At 35.0% G+C, this 20,629-nt stretch overlaps 1 protein-coding gene and 1 long non-coding RNA gene across 2 annotated transcripts; both read right to left on the reverse strand.

The window, feature by feature from the left end:
- Nucleotides 1–1,333: 1,333 nt before the first annotated feature.
- LOC311285712 lies at nt 1,334–6,578 on the reverse strand. Its single transcript, XR_014626399.1, has 3 exons — nt 6,273–6,578; nt 3,451–3,535; nt 1,334–2,012 (listed from the first exon to the last, which is right to left on the reverse strand). It is a non-coding gene; the product is annotated as an uncharacterized lncRNA (long non-coding RNA).
- Nucleotides 6,579–6,780: 202 nt separating this feature from the next.
- Nucleotides 6,781–14,895, reverse strand: LOC311285711 (uncharacterized protein). The gene is made up of 4 exons (XM_084435749.1): nt 14,478–14,895; nt 10,811–12,546; nt 10,583–10,728; nt 6,781–8,599 (listed from the first exon to the last, which is right to left on the reverse strand). Exons 2-4 carry the CDS (start codon nt 11,061–11,063, stop codon nt 7,853–7,855), a joined length of 1,146 nt encoding a protein of 381 aa, XP_084291875.1. The 5' UTR covers nt 11,064–12,546; nt 14,478–14,895; the 3' UTR covers nt 6,781–7,852.
- Between the last annotated feature and the right edge of the window lie 5,734 nt (nt 14,896–20,629).

The raw sequence follows: 20,629 nt of genomic DNA on the forward strand, positions 1-20,629 counted from the left end.
TGGTATAGCACTTTCTTTCTATAGAGTGTACTTGGATCTGTTTTAGCATTTAATGATCCATGAAACATTGAATCTTCAAATGATGATTTGCAAATGGAAGTACAGCTACCATCTGTTCTTTTTACACATACAACAACTTCATAGTGACAACTATTTACATGTTTCAAGTAAATCCCATTGAATTGACAACTTTGTCTATTTGATGAGACAGTTAAGGTTGAATATTTAAGCCACTTCTCTGCACTGAATGTAAATATGTCCACACCAATTAAATCACTGGTTGCTTGTATTTCTAACTCTGTTGCCCAGGTTCCAACATATTTCATTCTTGAACTGTAAATGTAGTTTACAATTGAACTGTGTCCTTGTCTCAGATATTGAGTGTATCTTTCTTCATTCTGGATTATGTGTGTTACAACAGAACGCCTCAGTTTTCTGTGTTCTCGTTCACTTCCACTTACAGCATAAGCTACCGCTCTAAAAAAGCAGTTACCATCACCCACAATATCTTTGGTTTCACACGGTTCAACCATTTCAACAATCTCATCAGGGTTATTCTGTTCTTTCACAACATGTACTATGTTCAGCTTCAAGCAAATACTTTTTTGTTGCTGTACTGTTAATGGACTAAACTGAAAACTAACACTGTTAGTTTGAGAAATAAATTCAACATCAGCTGCATTTTCATTAGGGCAGGTAGAAAACAGTCCTTTTCTTTTCATTTGATATGAGCTTGTGAAATCAGTCAAAGAAACACTATCAGTTTGAGTAATAAATTCAACCTCAGCTGGATTTTCATTGCTTGGACATTCAGACGAGATTCCTGTGTTCTCTTGTGTACATGTTTCATTCACAAGTATTTGAGTTGTGGTTATTAAATCAGTCAAAGAGTGACTGCAAGTTGCCATTTCTGAGTTTACACCTTTACTCACTCTTTCTGCATCAGTATTTTCCTCCACTACTGGATGGCTCACCAATTGATCATGTAGACTGTCTGTATCAATGACATTTGCCTGGACCCCCGTTACCTCAAATGGATGATTATATGCTTTCAAGGATGCACCCAGTCTCCTGAAATGAATGACCAAAGAGTCTATGCTGGGATGGAAAACCACTACACTCTTACCATGAGCTGAAACTGTTCCATCACTCAGTCGTGCATGTGGATCAATCACTGCATACCACGAACCTTGTCTGACAGCTGCACATATGGTTTGCCTGATGTTTACCAAACACGCATCAAACCTCTGGAACGCTTGATTTAATGCTTGATCGAGGGACATAACAACACCTTGCAGACCTTCATCGTATCGATTAATTCCAAACAACCCAGTATATGTCAAAGAATAGTTTATTGAAAAACAACAATTATTCAATGTGTGTGTGTCAGGCAGCTCAGCAACTTCTATGTAGCCATTCACAGGATCGTTGATTTTCCCAGCATCTCTCATGGTACTGTACAGGTCATTTCCAAGCATGAGAACATTATTCAGGTCACTCGAGGTCCATCGCAACACATTTTTCACCTTACACATCAAAATTGCAGTTAAACTGTTTGAAGCACATTGCCTTCCGCTATTGTAGCCAAAACAATTAGCACCCTGATGGAAAGACCCTCTGATGTAAGATTTCTGTGGACACAAATCAGAAACAGCTTTCATAGTCATGTTAGTATTTTTTGTGGCAGTTATAGATATAGAGGGAGATTCAGGTTGAATTTTTGAAGTTTTGTTTTGAGAGGACTTATCAGACTTTTGTTCAGACTTTTGTTCAGACTTTTGTTCAGACTTTTGTTCAGACTTTTGTTCAGACTTTTGTTCAGACTTTTGTTCAGACTTTTGTTCAGACTTTTGTTCAGACTTTTGTTTAGGCCCGTTGTGATGTACACAACGTTCAGTTAATTCTGCCAATTTTTTAAGAGGTGGCAGAGCCTCTTCAGGATCAGCAGCCATCCGGTCCGCCATCCTCTTTTTGGCTGCCTCAGAGCGCCGGGCTTGCTTTGTGCGTGGCATCTGTACACACAAAAACACAAATTAGCTTACATATTACTGCATACTACTAAATAAACAATATAACAAAAACTTAAAATCACATTAAAACAAACTAATTAAATGATCATTTACATTATATTCTGTATTTTTTTTATACATAAAATGATTATATTATATACAAAAATGTAATTAATACACACATGAATGCTTTAAAATAAACACTGTATTATAAATAACAATGGAAGTGCACTAAAAACCTAAGACAGTCAGCAATGCATCATGCTCTGAATCCCCCCAAAAAACTGTACATCTGAAAACACTTCTCAAACCAACTACAGATGGCTCAACCCTGCTTTACTTGGTTATACTGACATCTAGTGGTAAAAATATGGTGTTTTATTTTATATTTATAACAATGAAGACTGATTTCTCTTCCCTTATTTAAATTTGAAATACATTTTCCCGATTTTCATTTTATAAACACAAAAACCAATATGCGACATCCTGCCCTATATAGTCTTTCAAACAAACATATCAATTGAAAGCTAAGAAAAAAAATATATAAGAAATATATCGTCTATTATATCTTTACAGTTTATACTCTCATAAAACACTTGAATTAGCCTACATGTTGACTTTTAAACATAAATTTAACTAGTTTAGCTGATGACGGTTCAGTGAAGATTATTTGAAGATTAATGCAGACAAACATTAATGCAAAATGCAAAAACTTGAAGGAATTTGTAATATTTTCATCAAAGATCTAACTGTAAAAGGACGCCCACCAATTAAACCAATATCACTAATTAAAGAACACATGCAAAACATCTGACATGGCAAGACATGTAAAACAATAAGTTGAGCCATTTGGATAATGACATACGTCACTGACTTTATCATGGAACATGTCACTGTATGTTGTAACACCGTCAATAGTGACTGACAGATGAATTGAGCAGCTATATTGACATAATTCTAACACAAAATCCTAAATAAATAGTCTAATTTTCTGATATTTTAAATATAAATTATATGCATTTAAGTCAATTATATTTTTTCAAACATGTTATTTGTGTCACATCTACTTGATTGGCACTGAATGTCTTGTAATACCAGTGCTACTCTGTTGTTTATCTCACAAAGTTACAAACTGCCCATTCTAGGCAAGACACAAAATAAATCTAACTTTGACTTGACAGACAGTCCACTCCTACATGTGCTTTATTAGACAGGCGAGCAAATGTACATAAAACTAATTAATGTTATATACCTCAACATGATGAAATGTCAGAATATGATCAGTTATTCTAATGTTGATCTAGCTCACTGCTATTCTCATACCGCCAACAAACTAACACATAACATTATAACACATTCAATTGCAGTTTAGTGTGATAATGTAGACCAAGTGAAACAGCGCTGAGTTACCTCACAAGTTTCATTCGTCTAATAAACTTACCAGTTTGAGTAGTAATTCAGCACTTGCAGTAGTTCGATACAAATGTATTATTTATATCCGCAAGACTCTGGGGGAACTGGAGGTTCTGACAAAAAAAAAAGTAATTTCTTTAGTCTATTTAAAACGTATATCAATTTGACCAAAATATTAAATAACTTGAAAAAAGTCAATGTCTCATTCATCAGCACTTTTTTCATTATAGGATACACACTTTGATAAAAAAATTTGTGAATACATCTTTAAAAAATAAATGATTCAATGGCAAAGTTCTTTTTAAAGACTTGTCACCACCTTCAGATGTAACAATAAGAATTACAATACATAAAAGAGTTAAAATAGTGTGAAAAGATGAAATAACAACTCTTTATTTAAACAATACCATGTTTATACCCAAACTATAAAGTTTTGTTGCAATACATTGTGTTTAATATTTAAATGTTTGTAATACATAAATAACAATAATGTGTCCCTGCAAAGAGAGTTTGTAAAGCTGCTTTATACTATAGCCTACATGTACATGAAAACTGCTCTATCTAGATCCCTAGCAACATAAATGCAGTTTACGTTACAATATAATGATTGTACTTTCAAAGCTTAACGAAAGTCTTTATTTTAATACACTTTAACATCTCAAATGTCAGTGCAGTATGAACAACTTTTGTTTAATCACTGTGAATGAATGACAACGTTCACACCAAACACATGACGACTGACTATGTCATACATGTCCAGTAACATAAAACAAAGCAACTATTTACAATTCTGAAAGACAAACTTTACGCTCATACACAAACATGTTCAAACTCTACGTCCATAATATAATAAATTGAAAACAGTCACTCTACCCTGCTTGGTTCACACATTTCATTCATTGAAATTAGAAGTAATAAAATAAGTTATGCGCTGGTCGCGACCAGCAGACTTTTACTATTTAGCCTACTATGCGGTATGCATCTGTACAATTAAAAAAGAAAACTTAACGATAACATTTTACATAAAACCTAAAATAAATCTTATTTCACAATAAGACCAAAAGAAATAATAAGAAATAATATCAGTCAGTGTATATATATATATATATATATATAGCCTATAAAAACACGAAATTAAAAACAATAAAAGTTAAGTAAAACCAATATAACAAAATATTAAGTTACTTTTACACAATAGTGGCCAAAAAATATATTTAAAATTCCCAGAAAATCATAAAAAGTTGGCAATGACGTCTTTTATAACAATAGTATCAAACAAACTATGATCAAAAACGCGATCATACTTTGGGTCCTTCCATTATCAATAGACTGTTTGTTGCATTGCGAGCGACAACAAGTGCGCACTTCACTCAGGCGTTCAGCAATCACCTCAGCGTCTCAGTTCACAGCATACAATGAACTACATCTGCGTAATTTAGCGTGACGTGTATACACATTATTTCTACATTTGAATAGAGGATTCCAGCTTTTCTTTAAATTTGTAAAGAAACACGTTTGTAAATTTGTTTTCTGCCAAATTAAAAGCTCGACTGCATTTGGTCAAAATAAAAGTTTACGGGTTTTTCTTTTGCTTTCGTTTGTCTACATTTAATTTATTCTCAATTCACTTATTTTACAATGCATTTACTATAGCAATAATATTATGTTATTAGTAGCCTACTAAAATTACAACTCGCAATTAAAATTACCACGGAAGAGACCAAGGTCCACCCACTAGACTATAACTGCGTTTATTTATGGACCCTGATAATCCCATTGTAATCGAGATAGTAGTAGCCTACACTCCTAATAAAAAAATAAAAAAATCGCATATCAGTCTAAATGAATTAGCCAGATCTGATTCAAATTTCATTCAGTTTGTGAATGATAATTTGTACCTTTTAGTTCGATCGACAGAACATATTTAACACTTGATCGACTTGAAAACCGACATTTGCGACGCACACTGACATAGCGTGACCAGCAAAACGAGCTGTTCTGTCAGTCGAGTAGGCTAAAGTCCTCTAATTCTAAACTAACTTTCTACTCATCACTTGTGAGCTGAACCAGGACAACATCCCACCAATCATTGTTTTTTACTTGCATTCCACAGACAACAGTTATAAGCACTGGTCTGGAAGGGAAGTTTTTATTGCTTGACAGACAGCATGACAATTGTTCAAGTCGTCGATTAAAGACCCGAAATACATAGGCTACATTTAATTCAAGTAGCTATTTAAATTTTAAACCAAAAGCCAATTGTGACATAAACACGCATCAAACTAATCATTTTATATACCGTAAAGTTCATCAGTCTGAATGTAATAATTAAAAGAATAACGTGTCCATGTAAGCTACATGTGGCTAGGCCAATGTAGCTACAGGCTATGCATTCTCAACCATTAGCCTAGATCACTTAATTACGACAAAACACTTTATATATATATATATATATATATATATATATTGACAGAAATGTTTTTGAATTTGACCTTCAAGTTTAACAAGTTGCCAATAGGTTTAGAATCAAACGCTAATGATGATCATTGCGAACACGTAGTAGCTATATTGACTTCTTCCGACGATAATAACTTCTTTTAACATCAAGCACTGTATTGTCACAACACAAAACATATTTTTAGCTTATTTCATGTCATAATGATGTCCGGATGAATTGTAGCCTACGAATGTAGTATTGAAAACGAAATGCGTTTATACATTTACAAAATACAACCACAAAACATTTAAACAAACAAAAAACATCTTGCAGTTGCTAAAATATATATTTTGAGTAATATTATTAACAGATAATTAAGATTACAAACAGAGTAATGATATTATACAGCTTACCTCAAATGCAGCAGATAAAATGGCTACAAAGCGGAAATGCCTTTCATCTGACAATATAACACACACCCCCTACTGGATGGAATTATACAAAAACATAATAATTACAAAGAAACCTCAAAATAATTATAAAAACAATAAATGAAATCTACATTTTATCTTTTATTACAAACATGTATGTACAAGAAAATGTCTGTTTGACTGTGTATGTCACTTGGTAGCTATATCTGTCTATTATTTACTTTGACCTACATTATTTCAATCATAAGGTAATGTGATGTGATGACTACGAGTCTGTGTCAATGACATAACCATGAGGAATCAAGAGAAGCTGAAGTCCCCTCATTAACATATAGGCCTCCCAAATTTTTGATCACTTAAAACAAAAAGATTAAGAAATTGTTAATTGTTACACTGACACATACTGCACAATAAGGTTTTTATCTCACTTTTAGGTGCAATACATTTGAATTGAATCATTATAAAAAAATTTGTTTACCTTTATCTGTATGTAAGCAGCAGAATGCACTGTTAATGTTCAAACTGTGTTTTTACAATGTTTAAAGTGGCTAACAATGATAAATATTCTTATTAGAAATTAAGCTGCCTCATTTTTGAGCTGTGCATAACTGTAGCTGAATAGTTAGGCCTACTACGCTACTGTATTTTCATATTGATCATTATGGTGGTACTTGGAGAGCCAAATATTTTCTGAGGTGGTACTTGGTGTAAAAAGTTTGAGAACCACTGCACTAGATAATTAACATTCATTTTAACCAATAAAAAGTATAATTTGAATACTATCACATAAAATTACACACACATTAATTAAATAAATATACATACCTCCTCATTTGAAGATGCCCCCAATAACATATCAACATAAAATATGTGCAAATAAAATGACCACCAAACTAAATGATCAAATCTTAAAGTACCACAAATTTCTTTTAATACTAATTATATACTTATCTGAATATTAAAACTTAATAATAGTATAATTCCATCAAAAATTTTCAAATTAATTAAAAAAAAAACAAGTGTTTCAAATTACTATAACAAACTTTATTTACACAACACCTGATCAATACAATAAACATACGGAAAATATTTGCATATAAACATTTGGACAAAAAATGTATGAACACAATATAAATGTACAACAAAAATGCCTTAAATAACTATCATTTTGCCAGATTACCTATTATATATAAAAAAAACCACAAAAAAAAATAAAAAAATAAAATTAAATCAAACTTAAACATTGTTTTGCACTTTATGCAATTTCAAAGTTAAACAATTGCACCAAAAATAAATAAATAAAATACAATAACATAAAATAAATCTCTGTTCTTAGAGCTCTTTTACCACGTTTAGCATATTTTACACTTGCACAAAAAAATTTTTTACAATAAAATAACAAGTCTCATTTTAATAACTATCAAGTAATCTAAGACTAACATTTGTGCGTTTGTTACTCTACATAAAACTTAAACTGTTCAACCACGTTTACATTAACACACGCATAAAATCTCACATTCCGCTTTCCTTCTGGTACAAGTAATTTGTGTTGTCCAACACACCTACATCTCTTCACTCTCCAGAGCAGCCATTGCTCCTGCGATCTCTTTGTCTTCTGGCTTCTCACTTTGAGCTGTTTCCGCCACTTTTTCAATCTTCACAACGACATCACGTTGGATTTGGACTTTCCAAGTATCAACAGTCAACAGATGCTCTTCCACATTTTGCCCTTCAATGAGCAAATGTCTCATGCCTTCTTTCTCCAGGTAACAGCTAATGACTGAATTTGTCACGGTTAAGTCCATTTCATTATTGTCTTGCAAGAACGCAACTCGTCCACTGGCCGTGCACTGATAGTATTCCGCTTTCTGAAGCAATTTACAGCGTTGGCATCGATGGAACTTTACAGCACTGTTGAATTCAAGCTGCCACGCCTGGCATTTGGTGCACTTCTTTGACACTGCAATTTCGGCACGTACAATGCTTCCAATGTATGTTGTCACCTGCTCCTCTTCAACTTCAAACTGTACAAAGGAACTTGCCCCAGCTACTTCCTTGGTTTCCACAATTTCTGTGTTGCGAGTTGTGGTCAGGAATACAGATCCCAGATACTCTCTTGTGCTCAAATTGCGCATCCTATATGAGTGACCGCACAACACCTGCCCTATCTGTCCCGCCCACAACTGCAGTTTGACCTGTCCAGTTCCATCTTGCACGTAGCACGTCTGAGTTTCTACCTTCGCACCCATGATCTCCACCATCTCCGAAGCTACTTCAACATGGCATATTTTGACCTCTATTGTGCCAACCTAACAGAAAAACACATAAACAGTTATGTAACAAAACATCATATCACACAAAAACAACAACACAACATTAACAAAACCATAATTTCTAAACGTATATCTACGCTCAACATCAATACCCTTCATCACGGAACTATATTTTTTTCCATCATTTTTATTTTTATACACATGATACTATAATAATCGCACCTACATGAAACAGCCTTTATTGTTATAAAAATACACATTTTTGTACATTACTGAACCTGGAGGTTTTAACTAAACCAGTCCTGTATCTGGAAAAAAAAACACACACGTCTGATCGTTGTCGTGCGGTCAACCTAACCAATCATGGAACAACTGTGTCATCATATAAACTCATGCAACCGCTCTGGAGAATGTGCACAAAATAACTCAGCAAACTGCTTTCTAATTGCTCTCTTAATGCTTTGAAAGCAGACACCTCAAACATGTAATGGCAGCACTGTCACAAAACAGACGATATTTCTAAGTGGCATGCATTGCTTGATATCAGCCACCAATTAAATTGTGCAACACAACATAAACTCACACAAGCCTAGTGTGTGCACTCATCTGTTGCTGTGTGTGTATATGCACATGTATATGATTTTGTTATAAATGCAGTTACAAAGCAATTACTAGATTGTATTTAATTCTAAAACGTTAAATGTTCACTTATGTGCTTTTGCCAAACACAACTCTTGGTGTTATCTGCCTTTGCTGAAGAAAAAAACAAATCTTCTAATATATATATATATAATTTATGACAATTTACAAAAACCAGAGCTATCTATTTATGCAAATAACCTCAGTTAATATATATATATATATATATATATATATATATATATATATATATATATATATATATACACATACAGCATTACAGTATAATTGGAATGAATATTGCTTTCAATTTTTATTAAACTTTAAAAAATAACTTTTAATTTAAGTGACCTTAACACAATCTTTAGATAAACCTATTATGATGTCAACTATTAATCAGTTGCCTTATCATACACACATACATATAGACAGACAAATTGAATAAAGTTATCAGACACTTTGCAGTCTTAATTGCATATATAATGAACTTAACATAAGTTAATTCTTATTAAACCAACAATTTTCCCCATTACCTTCGTTCATTTATTACCATGAATAACAAGCATCACCGCAACTATTTTATTCACGTACTGTCCCTTTAAAATCTGTCGCTCCAACACATGCCATGAAACTAACGCGCTGCCACTGACATCTCATTTTCGACCAACTCTCTAGATAATTTAACACATTGTTTAACTCATTAAAAACTCTGTAAATGATAATACTATAAAACGCGGGCATATCAACATAATTATGTGTCTAAGTTAGTTCAAGTTCAAAAGACAACAAAACAGACTCCAGCGTGCTATCTTTCTGCGCATAAAAATTGACTAATATTTCTCTGCATCTTGTGTGTGTGTGTATGTGTGTGTGTGTGTGTGTGTAACATTACACGACATTCACAAACAGCGCCTTCTCTTAAATCTTGTCGCACTTCAATACGTTATAAGGGTTTACACGATTGAGAGATAATATAGGTAAATGTGCATAAAGGATTACGGAAAAATTAATTCTACATTCAACCTAATTGCACTGATATTTCAATGTATTATACGGCACAAAAATGAATCGCATACGTTAACATTACCATCACTATGGTACCATGGTACATCATGTATAACAACACGCGCTCATACTATTAAACCATTGAAACACGGCATAACAAAAGAAAGCGCGATATAACAATCCTGCAGACACAATTTACAAAACTTTTCTTTCCTATGCATGTCAAGACAACATACTAACCAAAGATAATTTTACAAGTAGCCCAATATGTCCACTTTATATCCCCTCCCCCCACCCACATTCGTCAATTGAAGAAACTTCACATATTATTACCTTTACACTGACAAAATGCAATTACATCCCATTTATAGTTACCTGCTGCCGTGCTGCCATAGCTTTAACCTCGGACATCGTTTTTTTGGCACTCTGTGGACACTCTCTAAAGCTGAAACCAACCTCGGTCACCACAAGCAGCTCTGTTGACTTGCCGCATTGAACGTCAAACTTGCCTCCATCATTACCTTAACAACATAAACTTAGTTAATATTTACACAATCTCGATAACTATTTACTGCTTTACGTAAACATAAAACAGATACTTACTAACGCGTCTCTTAATCCTCGTCAGCTTCACAGGACTCTTATTTTTTTCGGCCTGGATGAAAGCTGTCCTCTTCTCCATAGCGAAAACTACGACGTGTCTAAATTCCTCTCTACTAACTTGTAACAACGCATTGAAATACTTTGCGCCATTACGAACACCGACTCTTACGGCACTCACATTATGAATGAAACCTGAGATGCAACTTTCATCTTCGAAAACGTCCGTTTTCAGCTTTTTTGCTGGACTTGACATATTGCTTCTTGGTTCCTCGTCTTCGCCGATTACGCTACAAATCCCATAAACACTTTCGGCACGGCGCTAACTCTTACAATATACACAACTACGCATGCTCGACCAAAATCAAAATGAATAAAATTAATTATCTTGCGTACAAACATAATTAAACTGTTAATACATAATTAGTCTTTATGTCGACAAACTATAAGACTATTAAAATGACCATTTCAACTCAAGCATAACAAAACCCTAAGTACCTAATAATAAATGACTTCAATAACTTTCTTTAAATAAACTTATACTACATAAACTTTTTTTAAAATAGCAGTATTATGCCATCAAACATTTTCAAATGAATAAAAAACAACTGTCCCAAACTACTTTAAGAAACTTTATTTTCACAACACCTGATAAATGCAATAAACATATAATAAACTAAATTACAAAATGAAACCTTATTTTGCACTTTATGCAAATTCAAACTTAAACAATTGCACCAAAAATAAATAAATACAAAAAAATAAAATAAATCTCTGTTCTTAGAGCTCTTTTACCACGTTTAGCATATTTTACACTTGCACAATTTTTTTTTTTTACAATAAAATAACAACTCTCATTTTAATAACCATCAAGTTATCTAAGACTAACATTTGTGCATTTGTTACTCTACATAAATAAAACCTAAACACACGCATAAAATCTCACATTCCGCTTTCCTTCTGGTACAAGTTATTTGTGTTGTCCAACACACCTACATCTCTTCACTCTCCAGAGCAGCCATTGCTCCTGCGATCTCTTTGTCTTCTGGCTTCTCACTTTGAGCTGTTTCCGCCACTTTTTCAATCTTCACAACGACATCACGTTGGATTTGGACTTTCCAAGTATCAACAGTCAACAGATGCTCTTCCACATTTTGCCCTTCAATGAGCAAATGTCTCATGCCTTCTTTCTCAAGGTAACGGCTAATGACTGAATTTGTCACGTTTAAGTCCATTTCGTTATTGTCTTGCAAAAACGCAACTCGTCCACTGGCCGTGCACTGATAGTATTCTGCTTTCTGAAGCAATTTACAGCGTTGGCATCGATGGAACTTTACAGCACTGTTGAATTCAAGCTGCCACGCCTGGCATTTGGTGCACTTCTTTGACACTGCAATTTCGGCACGTACAATGCTTCCAATGTACGTGGTCACCTGCTCTTCGTCAGCTTCAAACTGTACAAAAGAACTTGCCCCAGCTACTTCCTTGGTTTCCACAATTTCTGTGTTGCGAGTTGTGGTCAGGAATACAGATCCCAGGTATTCTCTTGTGCTCAAATTGCGCATCCTATATGAGTGACCGCACAACACCTGCCCTATCTGTCCCGCCCACAACTGCAGTTTGACCTGTCCAGTTCCATCTTGCACGTAGCACGTCTGAGTTTCCACCTTCACACCCATGATCTCCACCATCTCCGAAGCTACTTCAACATGGCATATTTTGACCTCTATTATGCCAACCTAACAGAAAAACACATAAACAGTTATGTAACAAAACATCATATCACACGAAAACAACAACACAACATTAACAAAACCATAATTTCTAAACGTATATCTAAGCTCAACATCAATACCCTTCAACTGGGATCTATTTTTTTTCCATCATTTTTATTTTGATACACATAATACTATAATAATCGCACCTACATGAAACAGCCTTTATTGTTATAAAAATACACATTTATGTTCATTACTGAACCTAGAGCTTTTAACTAAACCAGTCCTGTATCTAGAATGAAAACCACACACCTGTGATCGATGTTGTGCGGTCAACCTAACCAATCATAAAACAATAGTGTCATCATATAAACTCAAGCAACCACTCTGAAAAATCTGCACAAAATGACTCCACAAACTGCTCCTAATTGCTCTCTTAGTGCTTTAAAAGCAGACACCTCAAACACGTAACAACAGCACTGTCACAAAACAGACGATATTTCTAAGTAGCACGCATTGCTTGATGTCAGCCACCAATTAAATTGTGCAACACTGCATAAAGTCACATAAGCCTACTGTGTGCACTCATCTGTTGCTGTGTGTGTATGTGCACATGTATTTGATTTTGTTATAAATACAGTTACAAAGCAATTACTAGATTGTATTTAATTCTGAAACATGAAATGTTCACTTATGTGCTTTTGCCAAACACAACTGTTGAGTGTTATCTGCCTTTACTGAACAAAAAAAACAAATCTTCCAATATATATATATATATAATTTATGACAATTTACAAAACCAGAGCTATCTATTTATGCAAATAACCTCTGTTAATATATAGCCTAATTGGAAAGTATATTGCTTTCAACATTTATTAAACTTTAAAAAAATAACTTTTAATTTAAGTGACCTTAACACAATCTTTAGATAAACCTATTATGATGTCAAATATTAATCAGTTGCCTTATCATACACACATACATATAGACAGACAAATTGAATAAAGTTATCAGACACTTTGCAGTCTTAACTGCATATATAATGAACTTAACATAAGTTAATTCTTATTAAACCAACAATTTTCCCCATTACCTTCGTTCATTTATTACCATGAATAACAAGCATCACCGCAACTATTTTATTCACGTACTGTCCCTTTAAAATCTGTCGCTCCAACACATGCCATGAATCTAACGCGCTGCCACTGACATCTCATTTTCGACCAACTCTCTAGATAATTTAACACATTGTTTAACTCATTAAAAACTCTGTAAATGATAATACTATAAAACGCGGGCATATCAACATAATTATGTGTCTAAGTTAGTTCAAGTTCAAAAGACAACAGAACAGACTCCAGCGTGCTATCTTTCTGCGCATAAAAATTGACTAATATTTCTCTGCATCTTGTGTGTGTGTGTGTGTGTGTGTGTGTGTGTGTGTGTAACATAACACGACATTCACAAACAGCGCCTTCTCTTAAATCTTGTCGCACTTCAATACGTTATAAGGGTTTACACGATTGAGAGATCATATAGGTAAATGTGCATAAAGGATTACGGAAAAATTAATTCTACATTCAACCTAATTGCACTGATATTTCAATGTATTATACGGCACAAAAATGAATCGCATACGTTAACGTTACCATCACTATGGTACTGGTAGCCTACATCATGTATAACAACACGCGCTCATACATACAAATACTATTAAACCATTGAAACACGGCATAACAAAAGAAAGCGCGATATAACAGTCCTACAGACACACAATTTACAAAACTTTTCTTTCATGTCAAGACAACATACTAACCAAAGATAATTTTACAAGTAGCCCAATATGTCCACTCTATATCGCTCTCCCCCCACCCACATTCGTCAATTAAAGAAATTTCACATATTATTACCTTTACACTGACAAAATGCAATTACATCCCATTTATAGTTACCTGCTGCCGTGCTGCCATAGCTTTAACCTCGGACATCGTTTTTTTGGCACTCTGTGGACACTCTCTAAAGCTGAAACCAACCTCGGTCACCACAAGCAGCTCTGTTGACTTGCCGCATTGAACGTCAAACTTGCCTCCGTCATTACCTTAACAACATAAACTTAGTTAATATTTACACAATCTCGATAACTATTTACTGCTTTACGTAAACATAAAACAGATACTTACTAACGCGTCTCTTAATCCTCGTCAGCTTCACAGGACTCTTATTTTTTTCGGCCTGGATGAAAGCTGTCCTTTTCTCCATAGCGAAAACTACGACGTGTCTAAATTCCTCTCTACTAACTTGTAACAACGCATTGAAATACTTTGCGCCATTACGAACACCGACTCTTGCGGCACTCACATTATGAATGAAACCTGAGATGCAACTTTCATCTTCGAAAACGTCCGTTTTCAGCTTTTTTGCTGGACTTGACATATTGCTTCTTGGTTCCTCGTCTTCGCCGATTACGCTACAAATCCCATAAACACTTTCGGCACGGCGCTAACTCTTACAATATACACAACTACGCATGCTCTGCCAAAATCAAAATGAATAAAATAGATTATCTTGCGTACAAACATAATTAAACTGTTAATACACAATTAGTCTTTTATGTCGACAAACTATAAGACTATTAAAATGACCATTTCAACTCAAGCATAACAAAACCCTAAGTACCTAATAATAAATGACTTCAATAACTTTCTTTAAATAAACTTATACTACATAAACTTTTTTTAAAATAGCAGTATTATGCCATCAAACATTTTCAAATGAATAAAAAACAACTGTCCCAAACTACTTTAAGAAACTTTATTTTCACAACACCTGATAAATGCAATAAACATATAATAAACTAAATTACAAAATGAAACCTTATTTTGCACTTTATGCAAATTCAAACTTAAACAATTGCACCAAAAATAAATAAATACAAAAAAATAAAATAAATCTCTGTTCTTAGAGCTCTTTTACCACGTTTAGCATATTTTACACTTGCAGAAAAAATTTTTTTTTACAATAAAATAACAACTCTCATTTTAATAACCATCAAGTAATCTAAAACTAACATTTGTGCATTTGTTGCTCTACATAAATAAAATCTAAACACACGCATAAAATCTCACATTCCGCTTTCCTTCTGGTACAAGTTATTTGAGTTGTCCAACACACCTACATCTCTTCACTCTCCAGAGCAGCCATTGCTCCTGCGATCTCTTTGTCTTCTGGCTTCTCACTTTGAGCTGTTTCCGCCACTTTTTCAATCTTCACAACGACATCACGTTGGATTTGGACTTTCCAAGTATCAACAGTCAACAGATGCTCTTCCACATTTTGCCCTTCGATGAGCAAATGTCTCATGCCTTCTTTCTCCAGGTAACGGCTAATGACTGAATTTGTCACGTTTAAGTCCATTTCGTTATTGTCTTGCAAAAACGCAACTCGTCCACTGCCCGTACACTTATTCTGCTTTCTGAAGCAATTTACAGCGTTGCCAACAATGGAGCTAAATCTTAATGTCTTAAATGCTTATGTGCTTAAAGGCCTTAAATGCTTGAACCCCGATAAATGCTGCTTGCAGCTTTAATTATTATTATTATTATTATTATTATTTTTCTTCTGCCGTAAAACTCATCGTACAGCCCAAACCGTAAGAGCTGGAGCTTTGAAACTTTGCCAGATGGTAGTACAAAAATCGAGGAGAGGTTCAGAGAATATGACCCCAATTGGCCCATAGGTGGCGCTATAGCAACCAAAAGCGCGAAACTGCTCATAACTCCTAGACCGTATGACGTAGACTCAAGTGTCTTATATCACTGGAAAGCTGGAAACCTGAAGGTCAAAACGTATATCTCCGATTTCATTTCCTGTATGCAAATTGTCCGCCATTTTGAATTTAGTTAAAAACCTACTTTTGCGAACTAGTCCTAGGTTTTTTGTCCAATTGGATCCAAAACAGTGCAGAAATGTTCTCTGGAGTCTGAGTATCAATAATTATTGAAAAAAAGTCGAAATTTCGATTCCTGATCGCCAGGGGGTGATAAATTAATGTTGTGGGAGGAGCCTATTTTACTAAAATGGCTATAACTCGAGAATGAAATTAGATATCTTCACCAAAATTGGTGCACATGTGTATGAGTTCAATCTGGGGTCACAGTAAAAAAATCGCGACGATTGATCACTAGGTGGCGCTATAACTTGAAAAAAACATAAAACAGGCTATGACCACGTGACCGTTAGTCCGATTGACTTGAAAATTGGTATGCAGTGTCTTGGTCCAAGGTGCCATGTATGTCTATGAGGACATTGGCGTATCTCGAAAAACATGGCCGCCATCGACCAATGAAATTTGAGCACCTATTAGACAAGGTTAACGGAGGCCGATCGGAACGAAACTCGATGGGCATGTTCAACTCATAGCCCTAGAGGTCTGTAAGAGTTTTGAAAGAAATCGGCCACTAGTTGGTGCTAACGAGTTTTATGGCTCTGTAATCACGTGGTGTTACACTTATCGTCACAAAATGCATATCATCTGATAGATCTGCTCATGCTGAACAACATTGCCTCAAGAACCATAGCTGTCAATCAAATCGTTCATTAATTATTCGCGAATATGTTAAAAACCTACTTTTGCGAACTAGTCCCTGGTTTTTCGCCCGATCGGAACCAGACCAGTCTAGGACAATTCTCTGGACTCTCTAGATCAATAATTATCGAAAAAAAGTTGAACTTTTGAATTTTTCGTATGGCTATAATTGGGTCATAAAGAAAATGGGCGTGGCAAAATGCACTCAAAAGCTTATAAATCCTAAACGAAAACTCAGAACTTCACGAAAATTGGTGAGCATATGTGCCATAATATTCTAAACAAGCATGCCAAATTTCATGTTGATCGGACCATAGGTGGCGCTATAACTGTTAAAAAGGTTTGAAAACCATATATTTCCTATGGTAAATTGCCTGTATTGGCTGTAAATGGACTTTTCCATCTATTATTTCAGTGGTTAAAAGCTTTCTAAATAAAACTTAATGTCTTAAATGCTTATGTGCTTAAAGGCCTTAAATGCTTGAACCCCGATAAATGCTGCTTGCAGCTTTAATTATTATTATTATTCTGCCGTAAAACGCATCGTGCAGCCTAAACCGTAAGTGCTAGAGACTTGAAACTTGGCCAGAAGGTAGTACAAAAATCGAGGAGAGGTTCAGAGAATATGAGCTAGATTGGCCAATAGGTGGCGCTACAGTGCAAAAAACAAAAAAATTGCATATTTTTGCTTAAATCTCATCAACCCTTTGTCACAGACTCAAGTGTCTTATATCTTTGGAATCCTTGGGTCAAGCCGAACAAAAAAGGCCTCAAGGATTTCATTTCCGGTATGCAAATTTTTCCGCCATTTTGGATTTTGTCCAAAAGCTACTTTTACGAACTAGTCCCTGGTTTTTCGCCCGATCGGAACCAAACCAGTGCAGAAATATTCACAGGAGTCTGAATATCAATAATTATCGAAAAAAAGTTAAAATTTCGATCCACGGTTGCTAAGGGGCATCAAAATGTTCGCAGGAGGCGGAGCTAATTATGCGAAAATGGCTATAACTCGTGAACGAAATGAGATATTTTCACCAAACTCGGTACACATATGTATGAGCTCAAGTTGAGGTCACAGTAAAAAAATCGCGGTGATTGGCCTCATGGTGGCGCTATAATATGAAAAAAACATAAAACAGGCTATAACCACCTGACCGTTAGTCCGATTGACTTGAAAATTGGTATGCAGTGTCTTGGTCCAAGGTGCCATGTATGTCTATGAGGACATTGGTGTATCTCGAAAAACATGGCCGCTATCGGCCAATGAACTTTGAGCACCTATTAGACAAGGTTAACAGAGGCCGATTGGAACAAAACTCAGTGGGCATGTTCGGCTCAAGCCCCTAGAGGTCTGTAAGAATTTTGAAAGAAATCGGCCACTAGTTGGCGCTAACGAGTTTTGTGGCTCTGTAATCACGTGGTGTTACACTTATCGTCACAAAATGCATATCATATGATAGATCTGCTCATGCTGAACAACTTTGCCTCTAGAACCATTGCTGTCAATCAAACAGTTCATTAAATATTCATGAATATGTTAAAAACCTACTTTTGCGAACTAGTCCTAGGTTTTTCGCCCGATCGGAACCAGACCAGTCTAGGACAATTCTCTGGACTCTCTAGATCAATAATTATCAAAAAAAAGTTGAACTTTTGCATTTGGATTGCTGTAATAGGGTCATTTATAAAATGGGCGTGGCAAAATGCAATCAAAAGCCTATAAATCCTAAACAAAAACTCAGAACTTCACAAAAATTGGTGAGCATATGTGACATACCATCATTAACAAGCATTCAAAATTTTATGGAGATTGGACCAAAGGTGGCGCTATAACTGTTAAAAAGCTTTAAAACCATATATTTCCTATGGTAAGTGGTCTTTTTCATCTATTATGTCAGTAGTTACATGCTTGCTAAATAAATCTTAATAACTTTTGATGCTTTTATGCTTAAAGGCCTTAAAGGCCTTAATTGCTTGAACCCCGATAAATGCTGCTTGCAGCTTTAATTATTATTAGGGGTTCAAGCATGAAATGCTGAAACCCTATTGTAATTGTGCTGATTTTTATTATTATTATTATTATTCTGCCGTAAAACGCATCGTGCAGCCTAAACCGTAAGTGCTAGAGACTTGAAACTTGGCCAGAAGGTAGTACAAAAATCGAGGAGAGGTTCAGAGAATATGAGCTAGATTGGCCAATAGGTGGCGCTACAGTGCAAAAAACAAAAAAATGGCATATTTTTGCTTAAATCTCATCAACCCTTTGTCACAGACTCAAGTGTCTTATATCTTTGGAATCCTTGGGTCAAGCTGAACAAAAAAGGCCTCAAGGATTTCATTTCCGGTATGCAAATTTTCCCGCCATTTTGGATTTTGTCCAAAACCTACTTTTGCGAACTAGTCCCTGGTTTTTCGCCCGATCGGAACCAAACCAGTGCAGAAATATTCACAGGAGTCTGAAGATCAATAATTATCGAAAAAAATGTAAAATTTCGATCCACGGTTGCTAAGGAGTATCAAAACGTTTGCAGGAGGCGGAGCTAATTATACAAAAATGGCTATAACTCGTGAACGAAATGAGATATTTTCACCAAACTCGGTACACATATGTAAGAGCTCAAGTTGAGGTCACAGTAAAAAAATCGCGGTGATTGGCCTCATGGTGGCGCTATAATATGAAAAAAACATAAAACAGGCTATAACCACCTGACCGTTAGTCCGATTGACTTGAAAATTGGTATGCAGTGTCTTGGTCCAAGGTGCCATGTATGTCTATGAGGACATTGGTGTATCTCAAAAAACATGGCCGCTATCGGCCAATGAAGTTTGAGCACCTATTAGACAAGGTTAACGGAGGCCGATCAGAATGAAACTCAGTGGGCATGTTCGGCTCAAGCCCCTAGAGGTCTGTAAGAACTTTGAAAGAAATCGGCCACTAGTTGGCGCTAACGAGTTTTATGGCTCTGTAATCACGTGGTGTTACACTTATCGTCACAAAATGCATATCATATGATAGATCTGCTCATGCTGAACAACTTTGCCTCTAGAACCATTGCTGTCAATCAAACAGTTCATTAAATATTCATGAATATGTTAAAAACCTACTTTTGCGAACTAGTCCTAGGTTTTTCGCCCGATCGGAACCAGACCAGTCTAGGACAATTCTCTGGACTCTCTAGATCAATAATTATCAAAAAAAAGTTGAACTTTTGCATTTGGATTGCTGTAATAGGGTCATTTATAAAATGGGCGTGGCAAAATACAATCAAAAGCCTATAAATCCTAAACAAAAACTCAGAACTTCACAAAAATTGGTGAGCATATGTGACATACCATCCTTAACAAGCATGCAAAATTTTATGGAGATTGGACCAAAGGTGGCACTATAACTGTTAAAAAGCTTTAAAACCATATATTTCCTATGGTAAATGGTCTTTTTCATCTATTATGTCAGTAGTTACATGCTTGCTAAATAAATCTTAATAACTTTTGATGCTTTTATGCTTAAAGGCCTTAAAG

This window comes from Rutilus rutilus, assembly GCF_951802725.1.
Source record: "Rutilus rutilus genome assembly, contig: SCAFFOLD_46, whole genome shotgun sequence".
Classification (NCBI taxonomy): Eukaryota; Metazoa; Chordata; class Actinopteri; order Cypriniformes; family Leuciscidae; genus Rutilus; species Rutilus rutilus.

Excerpts from the sequence above, each read along its gene's own strand:
- LOC311285711 (XM_084435749.1), bottom strand. The coding sequence starts at position 11,063 with ATGTCAAGTCCAGCAAAAAAGCTGAAAACGGACGTTTTCGAAGATGAA. Across the intron at positions 10,729-10,810 it reads GAGGATTAAGAGACGCGTTA|GTAATGATGGAGGCAAGTTT; the intron begins GTAAGTATCTGT and ends TATGTTGTTAAG. Across the intron at positions 8,600-10,582 it reads CTATGGCAGCACGGCAGCAG|GTTGGCACAATAGAGGTCAA; the intron begins GTAACTATAAAT and ends TTTTTCTGTTAG.